Here is a 24,136-nt window from a genome sequence, read left to right on the forward strand (position 1 = left end):
TTTTCTATTTCTTTTCTCTTTTTTTTTTTGAGACAGGATCTTACTCTGTCACCCTGGCTGGAGTGCAGTGGCATGCTCATGGCTCACTGTGGCTCTCTGTAGCCTCAACCTCCTCAGGCTCAGGTGATCCTCCCACCTCAGCCTCCCAAGTAACTGGGTCTACAGGTACATGCCACCACACCTGGCTAATTTTTTTTGTATTTTTTGTAGAGATGGGGTTTTACCATGTTGCTCAGGCTGCGGTCTTCATTTCTAAAGGCTTCTTGTCAAGTAAATTTTGTATTAAATAAATTTGTATGCTTTTCTCTTGTTAATCTGTCTTTTGGTATAGGGGTCTCAGCTATGAAGCTAGTGATAGGCAAGAAAAAAAATTTTTCTCTCTTACTGGGGCAAAAGGGCAGGTGGTGTTATACAGCAGAGACAAGAAACCAAGACGTGTATAGTAACGTTTAAGGTTAATATATAAAAGGCATATGGTCCTGCCCAAAAAAGAAAAAGGAAATGCTGAATCAATGCATTCGGTCCAGCCTAATCTTTTTGTCTTTTTGAAGACAGCAGTAATCTTCAAAATTTCTCTGAGCACCTCCTAAAATGCCTGTTAAAATCTATGTTTGCCTTTGCATAATTTTTTTAGTTGACAACTAAATTTTTTCATAATTTAGTTTTGAATGATTGAATTGTCATATTGAAAACGTTGGTAATTTCTAAAAAATGATTACTTTAAATGTATCCACTGGAATCTAAATACCATAATGATTTGATATCCACCATCATCCACTTAAAATATGTGAACAAAATATTTTTTAATACTTGGACATTTTACATCTTTTTTTTTTCCTGATGTTATAGTTTCATTCCATTCTTATCCTAGAACAGTTAATTCTCAACAGGGGTGGAGTCACTAGAGGTAGTGGTGGGGATTTTACGTATCAGGGGACATTTGACAATGTCTGGAGACATTTTTGATTGTCACAACTTAAGGAAGGGTGCTACTGGCATCCAGTGAACCACAGATGCTATTAAACATCTTACAAAGCTGAAGATAGCCCCCAACAACAAGAATTATCTGACTCAAAATGTCAATAGTGCTACTGATAAGGTTAAGAAACCTTGTCCTACAGTGACACATTTTTATGCCTGAAAATCTTTTATTTATCACATTATACTTATCTATATTAAAAATATTTATACAATTAACAAAAATATGAATTTCCTAAAACAAAAAGCCTGTGTTAAAGACCTATAAAAAGGCTGTGTTAAAGATAGTATCTTCTGGATTGTTACTATAATTATTATTCACATTTGTTAATCTAAATAACATGACTAAACAATCATTATCAAGTATAAACAAGTGAAAATGTATTAAGATGTTCCTAATGAGATGGATGGGGCTTATGTTTGTTATATTTCATTAGTTATTGTGTCTGTGGATAAATATTCTACTTGTTAGAATAAAAATTCAGCACGAAGATATTTCTATTTTCATGAGAGCCGAGAAACCTTCACAAGTAGATGGAAAAGGAGTTCTATTGTAATACTGTCACCCAATTCTGTGAGCTCTAAGTTACACAGTGAGCTCTTTTTAAAAAAACATTTTAGTGATCAATCAACTAATAACCTAATAAGATTATCTTTAAACACTGTTAAAAGCAAGGAACTTGCAAAGGCTTTGTTATAAAGGCACTTACTTACACAATACCTGCAGCTACTAGGTGACCCTGAGATTTTTAAACCCCTGCTTTACTGCAGAGTCCAAAAGAGGCCTTGTTTAATGAAGGGAATTTGGGAACTTCTCTTAGTTCAATATGAGAACACATTTCACTTATCAAAGTTTGGGGAGCCTCAACAGACATTATGTAAGTTAATGTTACTTTGGAAAACCCCTATTAACTGCCCCATAACCATGTTTATTAGTCCGTCATGAAAACTCCAGCACAGATATTATCAAACATCTATGCCTAACCACCTAGGTCTTAGAAACTATATCATGAGTTTTCAGAAAATTAGATTCCCAAGAAAGAAATGGTCCAAATATGACTAAAGTTCTCTCCATTACTCCCTTACCTCTTAGATACTCTGTACTGTGCTGTGGTCAATTTTCCAGTCTCAGGGTCATGTACTGTAGCTCGGCTCAGCTACAAAAAAAGAGAAAGGACAAGGACTTACTCCAGTAGCAGGCAATTTTGGGCTTTTTGTTTGTTTTGTTTTGCCAAGCCACAGGTGATTGGAAGGGTTCAGATTGGTCTGGATGGTGGGTAATCGTCTCGAATCCACAAAAACATTTAGAAAAGTGGCAGTAAGAACAGCCACTTCCAAATCAAGAGAAAATGAGTTGACAGATTTTTGTTGTAGATTTATTGTCCTTTCACTTTTTTTAAACAAAAAATCATTTGAAGCTGTATGTAAATGATTTATAGCACTGGGTTTCACAGAAACTTTCTCAGATCTAGAAGTTATTTAAATATTTTGAAAAAAAATAGTAGACTCCTTAAATTCATTTTTCAAACCTCTCACTGAGATAAAACTGTTTTTAAATCTCTCTGGCAAAGTAAAAGGCAACTAAGTTTACAACTAATTTTTGGAAGACAGAGCTCAGAAGCGTAACTCTGTTCTTCCTACTGCCAACTTTTGAGTCAGCGAATTTTTTTAAATAAAAAACTCAAACAGGAGGAATACAGATTACTACATAATGACAATGGTATTTTACAAGATGTATGAACAAATGCCAACATAATCACCATGAAGGAGGACATGAATCACCGCAGCATTTATGAATATGAGAAAACTGCATAGGTGAAGACTACTACTCCCAGATTCAGGAGGCTGCTGCTTTATTTCCCCCTTTGGCAACAAAAGGGAAAAAGAAAACAAGTATCAGGCCACTTCCTGGATATTTGACACCTGATCTGAAGAAAGATAAAAAGCATATTAATTCCCTAAAAATAACATACCAATTAAAGATTAAAAACAGAACTTCTAGTGAAGGAGAAAGACCTGTGAAACACAAAGCAGTTTATCCATGCGTTATCCTGTTTATATACAGGGTGGTGACTTGAGCTGGTGACTGAAAATGACCCACTTTCCTTAAATGAATAATTCCTGTAAGATGTATAAAACACTCATTAGAGGGCAAAATATGCAGCATACACATCTCTTACCTTTTGCTAATTCTGTAATGTACCGTCTCCAAGTCTCCTGTTATTGGGTTTGAAATGGTGGCTCGCCTCAGCTGTGAAGCCAACCATCAAAATAGTTGCATTACAAAACAAAAAACTGAATCACATTTACCCAACCAGTCAGAATTCCAGGGTTTTTACAAAGGAGGCTAAAAAGAGAAAATAACTCCATACACTTCCAGTCACCTTGTGCTGAGCCTTGAAAGCCAGTTAGTTTTTTAGGTTTTTGGGGTTTTTTTTTTTCTTCAATTTTTTGTTTTGCATAGATGGAGGACATACAAACAAAAGAGATTGGAAATTAAATTTCTTTCAATGGTGAAAGGACATGACAGTAAGAAAAAGAGACATATCTAGAATTTGAAGTCTAATTTACAGTTAAAAGAATAGCCATCTGGGGGTGGGGAGAGAAGGAGAAAAAAAGAAGAATGCCTATTTGCAATTAATGATCCATTCCAAAACCTTTGACTTTAATTTTTTTTAGTGATGGAACTGTTTGCACAGGTTAATGTTTAAAATTCATTTTAAGGTCAATCTTTTGTCCCTTCAAGATAGCCACTCATTAACATATACAGTGAAATAATCTTGGACTGAGAACAAAGGCAGAGGAAAAGAGCTCATAAATGTTAAAAACAGCAAGAAAGAGGTGACCGCCTAGATAATAATTTCAATTTTTTTTAATGGAACGATGATTCTGAGGTTGTGAGAGCATGAAATTTTATTGCCATTAAATTTATTGATCAAAAACAATCCAAATTGAGGAATCTCCAGAATATAACTTGATCTCCAAGTTGAAATGAATTAATTACCTTGGATGGCACCAATAATATATATTAATGTTAGACCAGTCTTTTGCATTTATAATGTAATCTTTGGCCAAAAAAAAAAAAAAAAAAACCACCAATTTGGAGAAGCAGAAAAACTCTAAAAGAAATTCTAACTTCATTTTGTAGTATAGATATCCAGATAATTCAAACCTTTGATATAATAAGGGTCAACAAACTATGGCCACAGACCAAATTCAGCCTGCTACCACCTGTCACTGGAAATAAAATTTTACTGTAATATAGCCACACTCTTTCATTTACATATTTTCTTTGGCTGCTTTTGCACTATAATGGCAGAACTAAATAGTCATGACAGAGATCATATGGCCTCCAAAGCCTAAAAAATATCTAATATTGACCTTTATGGAAAAAATCTGCCAACTCCTGTGTAAGACAGCAAAGCATGCCTAGAATTTATTCAACAATCTCTTTATGAAAGTGATGGCAGCTTGTATTTTACTATCAAGAAGACCAAATATGTTTTAAGAACAAGCTGATGGGGGAAAAGGCAAGAGCATAAAGGGTAGTCTTTTCCACATTCTCACTAAAGAGTTTTTATGCCTTTGGGAGGCCGAGGCAGGCGGATCACGAGGTCAGGAGATCGAGACCATCCTAGCTAACACGGTGAAACCCCGTCTCTACTAAAAATAGAAAAAATTAGCCGGGCGTGGTGGCGGGCGCCTGTAGTCCCAGCTACTCGGGAGGCTGAGGCAGGAGAATGGCGTGAACCCAGGAGGCGGAGCTTGCAGTGAGCTGAGATCGGGCCACTGCACTCCAGCCTGGGCGAAAGAGCAAGACTCCGTCTCAAAAAAAAAAAAAAAAAAAAAAAAAAAGAGTTTTTATGCTCAACACTAAGCTTATAGATTGGGTTTACGTTAGATTCTTTTTCTTTTTAAGAGAAATTCTGTGGGTTAAAGTCAGAAAACTATCACCATTTCAAATTAACATAATACTTGTGCCCAATTATATCTTTTTATAATAGTAACAATGTGCCTAAAAGGGAATAAAAATACTTCCACGGTATTCTTTCAGTAAAAATACAGAAGTGAAAAAGCTGGGCTTTGAGTAGCCTCTGAGATTAAAAGACTCCAAAATACAGAGAAAAGTTTATCAGGAAGACAGTGAAACACAAATTTGTTAATGGTGAATAAAAATCTCACAATAATTTTCATAATTCAGTGCTTAAAACCCAGTTGAAGGGTACATTACTCGTGTTGATAACAAATGGAAAAACTGGCATAAACACAGCATCATTAGTAACTCCATTATGCTGAGGCAAAATATCTTTAAAAAGTCTGTGGCATTATTCGTATATCAATTATCCTATTTTTTTACAAAGAAAAACTGATACAAAGGTACAGTAAATTGAGGAGAAAGAAAGAAAACATTATTTACCCTTGGTTTTGCTAGGTCTTTGACGATTTCAATTTCTGCATCAGAAATAATATCATGGAAGCGAATAATACGAGGTTTGTCCCATTCATCCTCCTGTTTAGCTGGAGCCAGAATAAATTTAGGATTACGGTTTCCATCATGGTAGCGGCAAAAGAGTTTTTTCTGTCTCCGAGGGGTCTAAACATAAAGTTAAGAATATGATGAATATATTACAGTAATAATACTTTTAATATCTATTCCTATGCAGATAAGAGACAATAATCATGCTTGCATATACAGAGTATCTCTGGAAAAACATACAAAAGAAGCAGTACTCTGCAAATATTTTGCCTCAAACAGGATGTTCAGAATTTTAAATACAGTATTAATGATTATTTTCTGGGTGAGAGAGGCGAGGTCTTAAATAAGGAAAAAGGTAGTGTATCTCTTTTAACCCTTCACTCATCAAAATAAAGTTCAACTGTTTAAATATGAAAAAAAAAGCCATGTTTATGAAAATATTAAATGAATGCCCGGCATTGCTCTAAATGGCACAAAGTAACTGGAAAGTACCCAGAGACAAAAAGTTTCCAGAAGAAAAAAAAAACTAGGTTTTCCTAAATACCTCACAGTTAAATGCTTGTGGCAAAAAAAAAAAAAAGGAATTTTTTAAGGGCAAAATAAAAAATGGATAGCTCTGAAAAAGAAAAAATAAGTTATTAAAGATCCCAGATGCTTTTATTAGGCAGTATAAAAATAGAGCAGTCAACAAAACAAATTCCCTTCAATCATCTATGTATTATATTAATAAGTTATTTTGTTGCCTACTTCTCTTAATTAAACAAGTATGTCAGGCCTGGCATGGTGGCTCATGCCTATAACCCCAGCACTTTGGGATGCTGAGGCAGGAGGATCACTTGAGCCCAAGGAGACCAAGACCAGCCTAGGTCACACAGCGAAATCTCGTCTCTACAAAAAATTTAAAAAATTAGCCGGACATGAGGGCACTTGCCTGTAGTCCCACATACTTGAGGGGCTGAAATGGGAGGATTGCTTAAGCCCAGGAGGTAGAGGTTGCAGTGAGCCATGATCATGCCACTGCACTCCAGCCTGGGTGACAGAGCAAGAAGCTGTCTCAAAAAAACAAAACAAAACAAAAACAAGTATGTCACATAAGCAGGAATATGAGTAGTCTGTTTCAATTATTATACTAATAGTATACTAAAACAAATAATGATTCATGTTTATTCTCCATGCACTTTACCTAGAGTCAAATCCAAGGCTTTAATTTTTAGTAAGTCTTTTATATAATGATGAGATGAATGTAGCTATTCTGAGAAAAAGAATTTTTTGTTTTTGTTTTTGTTTAGACAAAGTCTTGCTCTGTTACCCAGGCTGCACTGCAATGCCTTGATCTCGGCTCACTGCAGCCTCTGCCTCCTGGGTTCAAGCAATTCTCCTGCCTCAGCCTCCCAAGTAGCTGAGATTACAGGCCCCTGCCACCATGCTTGGCTAACTTTTTGTATTTTTAGTAGAGATGGGGTTTCACCATGTTGGCCAGGCTGGTCTTGAACTCCTGACCTCAGGTGATCCACCCACCTTGGCCTCCCAAAGTGCTGAGATTACAGGCATGAGCCATCGTGCCTGGCAAGAATGTTCTTTTGATCTTAGGCAAAGTTGAGTATGTGTTACATTAACAAACCGGGAAATTAGCAGACTCTTGTTTTATATCTACAGTTTTATTTTGTTCCTTAAGAGTTATTAAGAGCAATAAAAATTTCTGCTTACTGCAGAAATTTGAACACTAGATATTTGATATTACAAAACTTGTGAATTTTTAGGTGATAATGGTATTGTAGTTATTTTGAATTTGTATCTTTAAAAGATACATACTAAAATATTTAGTAATGAAACAGAAAAGAAAATGTTTAATGAGGGAACAGGTGCAGTGGCTCACGCCTGTAATCCCAGCACTTTGGGAGGCCGAGGGAGGCGGATCACGAGGTCAGGAGATCAAGACCATCCTGGCTAACAAGGTGAAACCCCATCTCTACTAAAAATACAAAAAATTAGATGGGCGTGGTGGCAGGTGCCCATAGTCCCAGCTACTCAGGAGGCTGAGGCAGGAGAATGGCGTGAACCCAGGAGCCGAGATGGCGCCACTGCACTCTAGCCTGAGCAACAGAGCGAGACTCCGTCTCAGAAAAAAAAAAAAAAGAAGAAAATAATGAGTCTAACAGTGTCACCATCTTTGTATTTACTCATTAGCTCAAGCATGTCCTCCTAGGACTCCATGAACCTATCTATCGAAAGTGTCACCATACGTATTGTATACTTTGCTGTTAGTGGTTAAGCTGTCAACAGTCATCAATATCGAAATGCAAAGCCCAGCTTGAGTTTACCAGTAGTAAAGAAAATGTTAAACACTTTTCAAATGTTTACACTTAAAAGTACTTACTCCAAAAATTCACTAACTCCTTCTATGCAAGCCTGTGTTCAACTGAAAACTAATACCACATGAAATTCCTTTTCAAAAGATTCCATAATCAATTAATATTGAGAAAGAATGTATACCATATCACAATGCACATTATCATAAAAAGGTTCTGAGAAATTTTGAGGCTAAACAAAAACCTATGTTCAACTTTGTTTAACAAATGTTCCCCAGACTTTGTTCTTTTTGCTTTTGGCCTAATATCTATTAACATCTATAGAACTGCAATTCTGAGTTATAAATACATATACAATAAACAAAGTAATATTTATAGATATATTTTAAAGAAATATTAAAGACAAAATCTGTTGAAAACTTTCTGCATTTTCAGTATTAAACAGACTAAAGCATTTCACTAAGCAATCTTGTGAAGATTAACTAGGAGCAAAACTACAAGGGATTATTGTATAGATGAATCTGTTGTATCTCATAAGATGCACAGAGTAGTGTTATTATCTCTAATTAAGGCTGCTGAACAGATGAGTGTGGTGGCTCACGCCTGTAATCCCAGCACTTTAGGAGGCCGAGGCGGGAGGATCACCTGAGGTCAGGAGTTTGAGACCAGCCTGGCCAACATAACGAAACCCCGTCTTTACTAAAATACAAAAAAGTTAGCCAGGCATGGTGGCGAATGCCTGTAGTCCCAGCTACTTGGGAGGCTGAAGCACGAGAATTGCTTGAACCCAGGAGGCGGAGGTTGCAGTGAGCCGAGACTGCGCTACCGCATTCCAGCCTGGGTGATAGGGTGGGTTTCTGTCTCCAAAAAAAAAAAAAAAAAAAAAAAAAAATACTGCTGAAATCTCTTGCATTAAATATAAAAAAAAACTATCACTTCCTTTAAACTTATTTGATCCTTCACCCTGGAAGGATCAAATGAAAAAGGTAATATTGCCCCAAACATATGTAATAGTATATGATTCACAAGCTTTATTTTAAAGCTATTTTACTAATAATTGGAACATATTAAATGTGGCACCCACAGAGAGAGAATGGTATACTGTAATTTTTTTTTTAAAGTTTTTTAGGCCGGGCACAGCGGCTCACGCCTGTAATCCCACCACTTTGGGAGACCAAGGCAGGTGGATCACAAGGTCAGGAGTTTGAGACCAGCCTGGCCAACATGGTGAAACCCCATCTCTACTAAAAATACAAAAATTAGCCGGGTATGGTGGCGGGCACCTGTAATCCCAGCTACTCAGGAGGCTGAGGCAGGTGAATCGCTTGAACCCAAGCGGCGGAATTTGCAGTGAGCCGAGATCATGCCACTGCACTCTAGCCTGGGTGGCAGGGTGAGACTCCATCTCAAAAAAAAAAAAAAAAAAAAAAGTTTTTTAGAGACAGGGTCTTATTCTGTAGCCCAGGCTGGAGTGCAGTGGTGTAATTATAACTCACTGTACCCCTGAACTCCTGGATTCAAGTGATCCTCCCACCTCAGACTCCTGAGTAGCTAAGACTACAAGTGTACACCAGCATGCCCAGCTAATTTTTAAATTTTTTTGTAATGGGGTCTATGTTGCCTAAGCTGACATACTGTAATATTTTATGCAGTCATTCTGATTTTTATCACATAGGCTTAAATATAAAATAACTGATTCTCTCCAGAACTGTGTACAAACACATACACACACACATTCACATACACACAATTGGCTTTTCCACTTTACCATTTTGATACCCTCCCCACGGCACAGCATTTCGTACTTCTGTCTCTCTGGCAGGTAATCCACAGCAACCCCTTTTTTCTTTGGTGTAGTTTTCTGATCAGATTGGTCATCTGAAGCAGACTTATTGACATCTTTTTCTTTAGCCATTATATACTCAAAATATTTTAAGTTACCATTAGCTCTCTGATGTTCAGGATCTATTAGAAGAGAAACAAAGCATGTCCATGGGTAAGTTCATGCTTGTTCAAGCATCAGAATACAGTAATATAAAAATAGGAGACATTATAATTTATCTTCCAAACCAGGTTGCTTTTGTGAGTGAAAGGAGGCACTAATAAAAATTATTATACCAAAATAATAGGTATAAGTTACTACTGCCCCCAAGTAAATCAGGACATATAGTCACCTATATAAAAACAGTTCTGGGCCAGGCCTGGTGGCTCACACCTGTAATCCCAGCATTTTGGGAGACTGAGGTGGGTGGATCACCTGAGGTCAGGAGTTCGAGACCAGCCTGACCAACATAGTGAAACCTCGTCTCTACTAAAAATACAAAATTAGCTGGGCATGGTGGTGGGTGCTTGCAATCCCAGCTACTCAGGAGGCTGAGGCAGGAGAATCACTTGAACCTGGGAGGCGGGGGTTGCAGTGAGCCGAGATCATGCCATTGCACTCCAGCCTGGGCAAAAGGAGTGAAACTCTGTCTCAAAAAAGACAGTTCTGGAGACAGAAACAGCTATTTATTTAAAGGTGGCAACTGGTGCTTTTACTTTGAGAATTTGCTAATCAGCTAAAGGAACTAAGTTCAATTTGATGTCAAATGAAGTTTAAAATCTTACTCATCCTACTTATTTTAAGAAATGAAAAAGATTTTTCCAAGACAGAAAAACAATCACATGAGGAAGACAGGGGATAAGCAATTCAAAAGCAACCTTTACCACAGATACATTATAAATGTAGCCTACTTCTAAGGGCTGAGTGAAGTTCAGTCCCAAATTTCTAAGTAAGAAGGAAAAGGGAAACTAAAGATATAATTTTCGAATAAGCTAGAATCCACTAACTGCCTCAGAATTGCTAGTCATAATTTTGAACTACCTTTTAGTAGAAGAAAAGATGACTACGCTACCCATCTGAGAGGGGAAAAAAAAAAACTAAAGAACCACACACACATAAAAATAAAAAGGCAGAAGAATATATAGAGACTTCACTTGTGACAGTAACTAAGTGTTTAGGATACCTAGGCTTAGATTGTAAAATACTTCTTGTCCTTCAGAAACTGCTCACAATAAATGTTACGATATCCAATATTAACCTAATTTTGTAAAAGCAAAGGAAAAGTGTGTGCAGGGAAGAGGCGTATACACTAAAAGGAAACAAATGTGTAGGTGTCTTTGAGTGACTGGCTTATAGATGACTCTTCTGTATCTTTCTCTGTTTTAATAAATTTTCTATAATGAGTACAAAGTATATTTTAAGTCAAGAGGAAATACCACTGGAAAATACTGAAAGGAAAAAAGATTACTTGAACCAATATCTTGATTTATTATTACCCAACTAAGAAATAACCCAATTATCCAAAGTTCATTTTCAGCAGATCAATCCTTTTGAGCTGTTTGATTCTAACATGCACATATTTTCCTATTTTGTAAAAATAATTTTTAAAGTTTTAAAGCTTCATTATATACCAAAGGCCACCTAAACTTATTATCATACAAATTCTGGACTCCATCTCCAGAGATTACAATTTAGCAGATCTAGGGTAGAGATCAAGAAATTTTCATTTCTAACAAGTATCCAAGTAATTCTGATGCACGTGGTGCTTGGGCCATACTTGAAGAAACACTACATCTCTGTTCAAAGTACTACTGATAAAATTCTCCTAAGGTGTATTTTTCCAACATTTGAATATGATAAATATATTTTCAGCCCATCTATTTTAAATCACTTTATTTTAAAATATGAAATGCAATAAAACATAACACCCTTCAAAGGAAACTGATTAAAATGGCAACATGGTAAACAAACATTTTTGACTTAGTTACGTTAGCTTCAATTTTGAAATTCCTGGAGAATATAGAGCAAAGAAACACAACCACTGTTATAGCACTATTAGGTGAGAAAAATCAGCCATCATTTACTTTGAGAATAAAGAAGAGGATAATGTATATTTAACAAGTAAAGCTCCTGACTTCTAACAAGTAAGAAAATACCATATATAAATGAGGGAAAGACAGAAAAATAGAGAATATATATCCCTCAATATAACTATAACCTTAAATTAGGCCCAGATAACATACCTAGTTCAAGAAGCTTCTTTGTGAGCAAAAGTGCCTTATCCAGGTCTCCCTGCTGATATACCGCATAGCTCAAATAATCTAGAACAGAGACTTTATCTATGGTAGAAATCTCGCCTTCATCCAGTTGCCTTAGGGCTTGTTCCATCCACAGTTCCGTATGGTAATAATCTGCTTCTGTATAGGCCACTTTGCCCAACTCAAAGCAGTCCTCAGCCGTTAGAAAAGATTTGTGTTTCACTCCTATGAAAAGAAAATACAGAGAACTTTAGGAATCTTAACACTACTGTGTATTTATTTAGGACTACACAGCTTTCAAAATGCTGTCTCACTTCTATTTGAAGTTCACAATAATCCTCTGGATAAGCAAAAATTACCCTAATTTTATAAACAATGGAACAATCTATAATATAATGTAGATAAACAAGAATCACACAGCTGGTATTAGGGGACACAGAACCTAGAGAACCCAAGACTGAAATTATCAGCCATCATACCAAAATGAAACATCCATTAAGTTGAAATATACTATTTCCTAACAGTAGGAATTACCATATGAGATACATCTCTTTTTTTTTTTTTTCTTTTGAGACAGAGTCTTGCTCTGTGCCCAGGCTGGAATGCAATGGCACAATCTCAGCTCACCACAACCTCCGCCTCCCAGGTTCAAGTGATTCTCCTGTCTCAGCCTCCTGAGTAGCTGGGATTACAGGCATGTGCCACCATGCCCAGCTAATTTTGTATTTTTAGTAGAGATGGAGTTGATCAGGCTGGTCTCGAACTCCTGATCTCAGGTGATCCACCCGCCTTGGCCTCCCAAAGTGCTGGGATTACAGGCATAAGCCACCGCGCCCGGCCACCATATGAGATATATCTATCTCACCCCTAACCAACAATCTGGGCAAGAGATGAATGTACAGGAGGAGAGGTAAATACGTCAACTGGATTCTTTCTTTTAAACAGCATTAATACGTCATTTAAATACCATAAATTCACTCATTGAAAGATTACAGTAGTTCTTAGTATATTTACAGAGTAGAGCAACCATCACCACAATCTAATTTTAGAACATTTTCATCACTCCAAAAAGAAACCCTGTAACCATTAACAGTCACTACCCATTAACTTCCCCACCTTGCCCCAGCCCTAGACAACCACTAATCTACTTTCTGTCTCTACAAATTTGCCTATTCTGGACATAATGCTACTGTGAACATTTGTGTGTAAGTTTCTATGTGAACATGTTTTCATTTCTTGAGTATATACATATGAATGGAACCGACTGGTCCTATAGCAACTCTACGCTTAATGTTTTGAGGAACTGCCAAACTGTTTTCCAAAGTGGCTACATCATTTTACATTCCCACCAACAAGGTATGAAATTCCAATTTCTCCACATCCTTGCTAATGCTTGTTATTGTCCTTCTTTTTTATTGTAGACATTCTGGTGAGTATGAAGAGGCATTTCATTGTGGTTTTGATTTGCATTTCCCTGGTGACTAATTATGTTGGGCCTATTATCGTGTGCTTATTTCCATTTGTGTATCTTCTTTGGAAAAAATACCTTTTCAAAGCTTTTGCCCATTTAAAAAATTTGGTGGCTAGGCACGGTGGTTTCACACCTGTAATCCAGTGTTTGGGAGGCCAAGGAAGGAGAACTGCTTAAGGCCAGGAGTTTGAGATGAACCTGGACAACGTAATGAGACCCTCATATCTAACAAAAAAAAAAATTTTAGAAATTAGCCAGACATTGTGGTGCATACCTGTAGTCCTCGCTAGCTGAGAGGCTAAGGCAAGAAGAATGCTTAAGCCCAAGAGTTCAAGGTTACAGTGAGCTATGACTGCACCACTGCTTGCACTCTGTTAGAGTTCTTTATTGAGACAGAGTCTCACTCTGTCACCCAGGCTGGAGTGCAGTGACACGATCTCAGCTCACTGCAATCTCCATCTCCCAGGTTCAAGCGATTCTCCTGCCTCAGCCTCCCACGTAGCTGGGATTACAGGCGTGTGCTACCATGCTGGCTAATTTTTGTATTTTTAGTCAAGACGGGGTTTCACCATGTTGGCCAGGCTGGTCTTGAACTCCTGACCTCATGTGATCCACCCACTTCAGCCTCCCAAACTGCTGGGATTACAGGTGTGAGCCACTGCAGGTGCCTGGCTCAGCTACATGATTTTAAAATATTTTTCCCATTCTATGTGTTGTCTTTTCACTCTCTTGATGGTGCACTTTTGAAACTGTGATGAAGTCCAACTTATTAATCTTTCAGCACTTGTGCTTTTGGTGTTATTATGTCAACTCACTTCTGCAGTGAAACTTCTATTTTAAGAAAAGGAGGTATTTGATAGTTCACATGAGATAAAATATAAATAGAAAACACTTCAGAAAATACTTAGTCTCATTCATCACTGAAGAAATTAAAACCACCACAAATAAAAATATTTTAAAATAATGGCCTAGATTTATTGAGGTCTTACTATCTGCCAAGTATTTGTCACTTATTTAATCCTCAAAGCCATCTTATTACAGATGAGGAACTAAAATAGAGGTTAACTAATATGTCCAAGGTCACATGTTTAAAAGTAAGAAATGGAATCTGTTCCATACACCTCCAGAAGTTTGTGCTCCTGATGTTATAACATTAAATGGCAAAACCTAATAGTGGGAGGAAGCAGCAATGTAAACTGGTAACTTTGCTTTTAAGAAATTCAGCAATAAGAGAAAAGAAGAATTTAAACTCTATGACTTAATACTACTATTTTTCAGTTATTTCATTGAGATTTAGTACTAGGGGTTGGGGACCTTCCTGTATAAAAGATTTTTGTGGCTGAAATATATTATAGCTAAAAACTGTAATAAGCTAAAAGCGAGGAAATAAGGAATATATAGGCAGATATATCAATTTAATGGAATAGCATTTTTCATTAAGAAAGATAATTTCAATGCTATAGAGAAAATTATAATAAATTTAAAAATAAAAAATATGAACAAATAAGATACCCTAGGCCAGGCGTGGTGGCTCACGCCTGCAATCCCAGCACTTTGGGAGGCCGAGGCAGGCGGATCACCTGAGGTCGGAAATTCGAGACCAGCCTGGCCAACATGGTGAAACCCTGTCTCTACTAAAAATATAAAAATCAGCCAGGCATGGTGGCGGGTGCCTGTAATCCCAGCTACTCAGGAGGCTGAGGCAGGAGAATCACTTGAACCTGAGAGGCGGAGGTAGCAGTGAGCCAAGATCACGCCATTGCGGTCCAGCCTGGGCAACAACAGTGAAACTCCATCAAAAAATAAATAAATAAATAAATAAAAATTAAAAATACCCCAACAAAGAGCAGGCATATTGGAATGGGAAAAACAAAAGACCTTCCAAAAATCATAAAGATAATCAACGACAGTTCAAAACTCATTAGGCTGGTTAAAATGTAGATTAAGGCCGAGTGCGTGGCTCACGCCTGTAATCCCAGCAGTTTGGGAGGCTGAGGCAGGCGGATCACGAGGTCAGGAGATTGAGACCATCCTGGCTAACACGGTGAAAGCCCGTCTCTACTAAAAATACAAAAACTTCGCCGGGCGTGGTGGCGGATGCCTGTAGTCCCAGCTACTCAGGAGGCTGTGGCAGGAGAATGGTGTGAACCCAGGAGACAGAGCTTGCAGTGAGCCAAGATCACGCCACTGCACTCCAGCCTGAGTGACAGAGCAAGACGCTGTCTCGAAAAAAAAAAAAAAATAGATTAAACACAACTAAAAAGAAAATAATAAATCCAGCAGAGAGAGCTGAATAAATTATCATGGCATAAACTACCCAGAATGCAGTAGAGAGAGATAAAAACATGAAATGCTAGTTAAAACACAAAGACAAGGCCGGGCGCGGTGGCTCACGCCTGTAATCCCAGCACTTTGGGAGGCCGAAGCAGGCAGATCATGAGGTCAGGAGATCGCGATCATCCTGGCTAACATGGTGAAACCCCGTCTCTACTAAAAATAGAAAAAATTAGCCGGGCGTGGTGGTGGGCGCTTGTAGTCCCAGCTACTTGGGAGGCTGAGGCAGGAGAATGGCATGAACCTGGGAGGTGGAGCTTACAGTAAGCCAAGATCGCGCTACTGCACTCCAGCCTGGGCGACGGAGCGAGACTCCATCTCTTAAAAAAAACAAAACACACACAAAGACAAAAAAACTAAAGTCTGTCTACTTGGAATTCTAGAAGAGAACAGAAAGAATATAGATAAGATAGTATTTAAAGAGATAATGGTAGAAAAATTTCCAAAATTAAAATGCATGGAAGTTCAGATTCAGGAAACAAAGAATTCCAAGCCAAACAAAGCACATTTGAGGGCTTCTTAACAATGTGTTTCAGGGAGGAAAATTCCAAAAGGAAAGTCTGAGGTACAATAAAGAATGATGAAAAATGAAAATGGTATACATAAATGCCAGTCTAAATTAAAGAAAAGGGCTGGGCACAGTGGCTCACACCAGTAATTTGAGCACTTTGGGAGGCAGGCGGACTACTTGAGCTCAGGAGATCGAGACCAGCCTGAGCAACATGGCGAAAGGCCGTCTTTACTAAAAATACAAAAAATTAGCCGGGCATGGTAGCACACGCCTGTAATTCCAACTACTGGGGAGGCTGAGGCACGAGAATCGCTTGAACCCGGGAGGCGAGGTTGCAGTGGGCCAAGATTGCACCACTGCACTCCAGTCTGGGTGACAGAGCAAGACTCCGTCCAGGGGAAAAAAAAAAAAAAAGGGGGGGTGAATAAAGACAACATTGATAGGGGCGAAACTAAGGGAAAAAAGAAAGGGGATGGTCATGGGACGCGCTCTAGCAGGGTGGCAATCTTTAGATGGTTATTAAGAAATGGGATGAAAAAAGTAGAAACTGATGGGCGTGAAGACAACAGTGACTCCATCTTGCATGCTAATCTACCATGTTCACTTTTGATTAACCTCAGTCCCACGAATGCCTGCTGATTTCTGCTTTACTTGCTGTCCTTAGTGTAGGAACATGTACCCACTATAAATTCTGCCTTTAGAGCAAAGCAACCTTGATGTTATCACAAAAATTACAGGCTATGACACGCATAGCATTCTGGCCTGTTCTGGAGCTTGCCTTTGTCCCTACAGAGCATGTACATCCTTTCCCTATGGCACTTAAGTCATGGGTCTGGGGACTAACGGTGCAGAGATCTTGCTACTGCCCAAGACCATGCTTCCATCTCTAAGTTTCCCAATAAATCATCCTCTACTGACAATAAGTAAAAAAACTGTAGAACCTCCACAAAATAGAGTAATAACACGTAGCTATAAAAAGAAATGAGGATTTCTATACATGAAGTAATGACTGGGGTATATCAATAAATTAAAGCACCAAAGTACGTAACAGTATTTATAGTATGCTTTTTTTTTTTTTTTTTTTGAGACGAAGTCTCACTCTGTTGCCCAGGCTAAAAATGCAGTGGTGCGATGGCTCACTGCAACCTCCGTGCCCCGCCGGGTTCAAGAAATTCTCGTGCCTCACCCTCCTGAGTAGCTGGGATTACAGGTGCCCACCACCACGCTCAGCTAACTTTTGTATTTTTAGTAGGGATGGTGTTTCACCATATTGGCCAGGCTGGTCTCGAACTCCTGACCTCAGGTGATCCACCCACCTTGGCCTCCCAGAGTGCTGGGATTACAGGTGTGAGCCACCACGCCCAGCCAGTATGCTATCTTTTGTGTTTATGTTGAGAGAATATAGGAGTAGATATATATTTGCTTGTATTTTAAAAAACTGGAAATAGTAAAACTAACAGAATGGTCACATAGAAAAAGGAAGGGAATAGGTTGAAAAGTATAAGAATGAAAGTGAGACTTCTATTAATGTACCTTATTAGTCTAGTTTGGACTGTCAAAGAATTTAAAAGTTTTACATAATTAAAAACAATAAATTGGCTGGGCATGGCGGCTAGAGCCTGTAATCCTGACACTTCGGGAGGCCAAGGCAGGAAGATCTCCTGAGCCAGGGAGTTCAAGACAACCCCGGGCAAAATAATGAGACAATATATTTAAAAAAAAAAAAAAAAGGCTGGGCGCAGTGGCTCATGCCTGTAATCCCAGCACTTTGGGAGGCCAAGGCAGGTGGATCATGAGGTCAGGAGATCGAGACCAACCTGGCTAACATGGTGAAACCCCATCTCTACTAAAAATACAAAAAATTAGCCGGGCATGGTGGCAGGCGCCTATAGTGCCAGCTACTCAGGAGGCTGAGACAGGAGAATGGCGTGAACCCGGGAGGCAGAGCTTGCAGTGAGCTGAGATCACGCCACTGCACTCCAGCCTGGGCGACAGAGCAAGACTCCATCTGAAAAAAAAAATAATAAAATAAAAATAAATAAAATAAAAAAAATAGCCAGGTATGGTGGTACGTGCATGCCTGTAGGCCTAGCTATTTGGGAGGCTGTGACAGGAGGATCCCTTGAGCCCAGGAGTTCAAGGCTGCACTGAGCTATGATCATGCCACTGCACTCCAGGCCGGGCAACAGAACAAGATATTGTTTCTAAAACAAACAAATTAAAACAATGAATCAAAAGAAAAAACGAGGACAATCCCTAAAAATCTGAGGAAATGAAATAAATGAACTCAACTGTATAACATGTTAAGGGCATAGCCACAAAGAGAAATGAATTACCTCAGATGTCTTTAAAACAAGATTTTGACTGATCATATCTAGAGTGATATATTTTAAGGATATAAAGTACAAAAAAACCTGTATTCAGTAGTCTTAATGTTATTAATAGTATGAATAAAATAGTATGAGTTAATAGTATGAATAAAAGAATAATCATGTTAATATCCTTAGGAACCAAATTTTCAGAAGAAAAGAGATATAAATATAAACCCTGTGGTTTTCAATTTGAACCATATGAACTTACATATTTCCTGTCTCTGTTTATGACAAACTATATAGCAATAATCACCCCTAGAACCTAGCTAGACTCTGCTGCTTAAATGTCATCCCTGTTCAAAGCAATCAAGCCTTGCCAGGCAAGGAGTGGAAAACCTGTAGTCCCAGCTACTCAGAAGGCTGAAGCAGGAAGATCACTTGAGCCCAGGAGTTCCAGGCTGTAGTGCACCATGATCGCATCTGTGAATAGCCACTGCACTCCAGCCTGAGCAACATGGCAAGAACCTATCTCTTAAGGGGGGAAAAAGAAGGGCCAAGGCTCATTGAAGAAATGCCTAGTTCCTACTCTGGAATAGAAACCTGGAAAAAAAACTGTGCCAGAAAGCAAGGAAGTTTCCTCTCTATCAAAGAATAATAACACAGTCAATTCAAAAAAACAAGCCTATCTAAAGATGCTCCCCACTGGCCTAAAATGGGATAATCTGAGATCAAAGTAATACTGAATAGGCTGAAATACAAAAAAAAAAAAATAATATCCATATTCATGATATGTCATGAAAATTACAGATCACTACTAAAAATGGTTAGGACACCAACTCATTACTCTGAAAACTGATAAAGACGACTAATTATAGACTTACCCTGCCTTTCCTATATATAGTTCAGGGTAACCAAATGGTTCATGAAGGACGTTCCTGTTTATAGAATTCCAGTTAATAAAAGTAAAAGGAATAATGGAATGAAAAAAATCATCATTTTGTAACCCCTAATGAAATAGTGGTTCTAGGCAATGATCATCAAAGGCTGCCAAAACTAGTAGATAAAACTTAAGGAGAACTTTATATGGAGGGATCAGGCTCTCATCACCTGAACCTCACTCATCAATCAGCATCATAAAAAGTGGGACAGGACATTAGGTGTTGGTTCACGCAGTTCAAAAGAAAGTTCATAGCGCCACCTATGGAGTTAATTTTAAAATTTAACTCGAATCTAATCAAGCCACAAGCTCTAACCAGTGTGTAGGAAACATAGGCATTAAAGGAACATGTTAACCACCAAAGTAGTCAACTCCAGAATGTGGAACATTCCACATAACATATGACTAGGTTTCCCCAGCTAACCAATGTCATAAAGAGAAAGAAAAAAAAGGAAAAGGGAATAAAAGGGACTTAACAGACATAATTTTAAAAAATACAACTGTAAAACAACAACTTTGAGATCACCAGAGAAATAATATTGACTGGGTATTAAATTATATTAAGGAAATACTGTCAATTTGTTAAGCAGGGAGATAGTAAGTGGTTATGTTACTTTTTTAAAAAGACCAGCTGGGCGCAGGTGACTTATACCTATAGTCCCAGCTACTTGGGAGGCTAAGGCAGGAGGAACACTTGAGCCCAAGAGTTCAAGGCTGCAGTGAGCTATAATGGTACCACTGCACTCTAGCCTGAGCAATAAAGTGAGACCCTGTCTCTAAAAAAAAATTAAAAATAAATTACAAAGACCTACTTGAGGCCAGGAATTCAAGACCAGACTGGGCAACATAGCAATAGCCCACCTCTGCAAAAAATTTAAAAATCAGCCAGGTGTGGTGGCACGCACCTATAGTCCCAGCTGTTCAGGAGGCTAAGGCAGCAGGATGGCTTGAGTCCAAAAGTTCAAGCCTGCAGTGAGCTATGATCATGCCAATGCACTCCAGCCTGGCTGATAGAGTGAAATCTTGCCTCAAAAAAATAAATTTTAATAAAGACCTGATCAGTTAGATATGCATGTTGAATTATTTATGGATAAAATGACATGACGTCTAGGATTTGCTCTTAAAATACTCCAACAAAAATGACAGAAAGAAAGGGTGGAAGGAGTAGATAAACCAAGAATGACAAAATGTTTAAAACGTCTGGAGCTTGGTGATGGCATAGGTTCATTAAGTTATTACCTTTATTTTTGTGTATGTGTGACATTTGATATTTTCCATAATAAAAGAAGTTTTATAAATAATGGAAAAAGGAGAAAGTCATGTCCTACAGGGCTCTTTTTATGCTGTTACACAGAAAATCACATAGTTCCCTTTCTGACACTATAAAAAAAAAATGACAGGTATGTGAAAAAACAACAACAAGACTACACAAGAAAATATGACTTCTCCAACAACATTTCTCTCAGAATATACAGTTATGAGACTAAGTCAATATTATACTAGTATAATATTGTATTTGACCAGAAACTACTGGTCAAAGACAGACTAGCCTACATTTTCTCTGATAAAACACATAAAACTGTATATATTTATTAAGTGTCCGATAACATCACAAAGAAAACTGGTAGAGAAACAAACACAATGGTGGTTTCTTTAATAAATTTTGATTGAATACACTTCAAAGAGTCACTAAAATGGCCAGAACCGGACTTAGCTATAACCTATCCAATGGTGGTCACATATGTTTTTAAAAAGATGCTAACAGAAAAGGCATTTATGAGAAATAAATCAAAAGGAAGTAAAGTTATGGGCACGTTTTGCTAGTGATCAGACATTTGCAGACTACAGAAAAGCATGCCCTGGTCTGACAATGAGCTGTTGAATTCCAGTATCGAACAGAGTCCAAGCTTGGAGGTGTATGCACTGGAGGATCACATGACCCAATATAATCAAATATTCAAATCATACAATCATCTCCATTCACTTTTTTTTTTCTGGCCCCCCATTAGTCACTTACAGGCAGTAACTATTATCAGTATACTCCTAAAATGAAGATGAAGACCCACGTTTTGATGTTTTTCCCTTAAATAATTCTCTATCCCGCCTTCCACTCTAGGAAAGGATACTATCTTAGTGCATTTATGCTCCCATAACAAAATACCAAGGACTGGATAATTTATAAAAAAACAAATTTATTTTCTCACAGTTCTAGAGGCTGGGTAGTCCAAGATTCAAAGCACCAGCGGGTTCAATTGTCTAGTGAGGGCTGCTCTCCACTTCCAAGATGGCACCTTGTTGCTGCATCCTCCAGAGGGGAAGAATGCTATGTCCTCACATGGTGAAGGCTGAAGGGCAAGAGAGCTAGTGGCTGCATAAAGCCTCTTTCATAAGGGCCTTAAATCCCATTCCTGTAGGCCCCACCTCTTAATACCATCACACTGGCCATGAAGTTTCACCACCTAAATTTTGGATGGACATAGTCCAACAACAGCAGATGCTAAGAAACTAACTTCTTAATAGTTTAACATGAGTTAGTTCCAGAAACTAAAGATGCATATTAAATTTTAACAATGCTATTATTTTTTCGGTTACGAGAACTAGTAAACTGAGAAGACAAGCTCATAATGCAGCAATTATAAATGTTTCTCTTAGGGACATGCAAAACACATAAGATGACAGTATGCCATTAATCCACGCAGATAGCACCAATAATTTTTTTTACATGACTTGATATTCTGGCAACATTATTTGAACATGCATGGCAGAGACAGTAGAAGATTTTTAGCTATTCTGCTTTGGTAAAGTATTTCTGCTTGTCTTACCTACTGATCTATTAACAATATTAAAGGCAGACTGCCTGGGAATCTGATTTTAAAATAAATCAAAAGTAATGCAGCATTTGAAAAGGAAGGCTGTTTCCAAAGTAGAGAACATGAGAAGAAAAAGTAGGCAAGAAAACAAAGAAGAAAATGAAATAAGGAAAGTGGTATGGGCAGAAAGAGACTGTAAAAAGCTTCATATAAAAAGCAAACCGAGTTTGATGAGAAACAAGAATAAGTTGTAAATTCCTTTGGTTCAAAGGAAGAGGCATAGATGACTGACATGAACATACCAAATTGAATATAATAAACCAAATTGAAAGTAAACTAACACTAAAGAGTCTTTTAATTTATTGTCACAATAGAAACTATAATATCAGACCAGGTACGGTGGCTCTTGCCTGTAACCCCACCACTTTGGGAGGCTGCGGGGTAGGGGGGGGTGGATTGCTTGAGCTCAGGAGTTCGAAACCAGCCTGGACAACATGGCAAAACCCTGTCTCTACAAAAAATACAAAAATTAGCTGCTTGTGGTGGCACATGCCTGTAGTCCTGGCTACTTGGGAGACTGAGGTAGGAGGATCACCTTAGCTTGGGAGGTTGAGGCTGTAGTGAGCTGTGATTGTGCCACTGCACTCCAGCCTGGGCGATAGCAGAGTGAGATCCTGTCTCAAAAAAACAAAATAAAGAAAAGAAAGAAAATAAACTATAATATCATAGGCACTATAGGAAAAACATTATTTAGAAATACATTTTTAGCTAGACGTAGTGGCTCATGCCTTTAACTCCAGCAGTTCGGGAGGCTGAGGTGGACGGAACACTTGAGGTCAAGAGCTGAAAACCAGCCTGGCTGACACGGTGAAACCTCATCTCTACTAAAAATAACAAAATTAGCTGGACATGGTGGTGGGCACCTGTAATCCCAGCTACTTGGGAGGCTGAGGCAGGAGAATCGCTTGAACCCAGGAGGCAGAGGTTGCAGTGAGCCGAGCTGCGCCACTGCACTCCAGCCTGGGTAACAGAGTGAGACTCCATGTCAAAAAAGAAAAAAAAGAAAAAGAAATCGATTTTTATGGTTCATCCGTTAAACTGAGAGAGACACGTAATCCAAAAACTCTTGCACTTCACAAGAATACTTAATGGATCAAAACTTAATTTGTAAGGGATAATTATGTTTAAAATGCACACACTTAGAAGTTAATGTCCCACCTCTGAGGCAGTGTGGTACACTCATAGCTGAGTGAGCTCCAGAGATGTCTGGAGAATCTACTGTTTGCTATAGTTACCTTATTAACTTACCAAGACAGTGATGCAAGTGACCAGAAGGGTGAACATTCAACTTCCACATGAAGCAAATTGAATTTTATACATATGACATTTTCTATTACTGACCCCCACCCCCTAAAAAAAACCACAGCTTAAAAAAAAGCATGATATCTTTGGCAGATATGGATCTATTCAACAAATCAGGGTTGGGAACAAACAATCTGAAAACTGAAGGAAGTCCTTAAGAACTATAAGGACAACACTGATGTCAAAATGCATGTAACCTATCAGATTTTTCATTAAAATACCAACAAAGCATTTCAAAAGATAGGCCCAAAGAGGCAAAAGAAACAGATGAAACTAATCAAGGAGTGATGTGGCATCAATATAAATTCACTAAGCATTTCTCTGACTTTTTTGTTTGAAGAAAATTTAAAATACATGCATCCTTCCTCCCTCACCCCCACCATTTCACACCCAGATTGCTAAAATTTTTAAAGTCTGACAAAACCAAGAGCTGGCAAGGATATGAAGAAATGGGAACTCTCATACAATGCTGGTGACAGTATAAATACATGCTCTGGAAAGCAATCTGGCCACATCTGGTAAGTATGATGAAAAACCAAATACCCTATGATTTCT

General features: G+C 38.2%; 1 protein-coding gene across 5 annotated transcripts in view; it reads right to left on the reverse strand.

Annotated features, from left to right (window-relative positions):
• The window catches only part of P4HA1 (prolyl 4-hydroxylase subunit alpha 1), a 67,151-nt gene that overhangs the window by 33,841 nt on the left and 9,174 nt on the right, over nt 1–24,136 (reverse strand). For 3 of the 5 annotated variants that reach the window (XR_010146632.1, XM_063780764.1, XM_054660243.2), the window contains 4 exons: nt 11,830–12,069; nt 9,533–9,729; nt 5,396–5,572; nt 2,065–2,135 (listed from right to left, as the gene is read on the reverse strand). Coding sequence is in view for 3 of the 5 variants with exons in the window: in XM_063780764.1 (XP_063636834.1) it covers nt 2,065–2,135; nt 5,396–5,572; nt 9,533–9,729; nt 11,830–12,069 (685 nt within the window). In the remaining 2 variants the exon portion in view is untranslated. Of the gene's footprint in view, nt 1–2,064; nt 2,136–3,158; nt 3,230–5,395; nt 5,573–9,532; nt 9,730–11,829; nt 12,070–24,136 lie in introns of all 5 variants that reach the window. The other 2 variants (XR_010146633.1, XM_054660244.2) reach the window with 1 other exon arrangement.

Source organism: Pan troglodytes, chromosome 8, assembly GCF_028858775.2.
Source record: "Pan troglodytes isolate AG18354 chromosome 8, NHGRI_mPanTro3-v2.0_pri, whole genome shotgun sequence".
NCBI classification, from domain to species: domain Eukaryota; kingdom Metazoa; phylum Chordata; class Mammalia; order Primates; family Hominidae; genus Pan; species Pan troglodytes.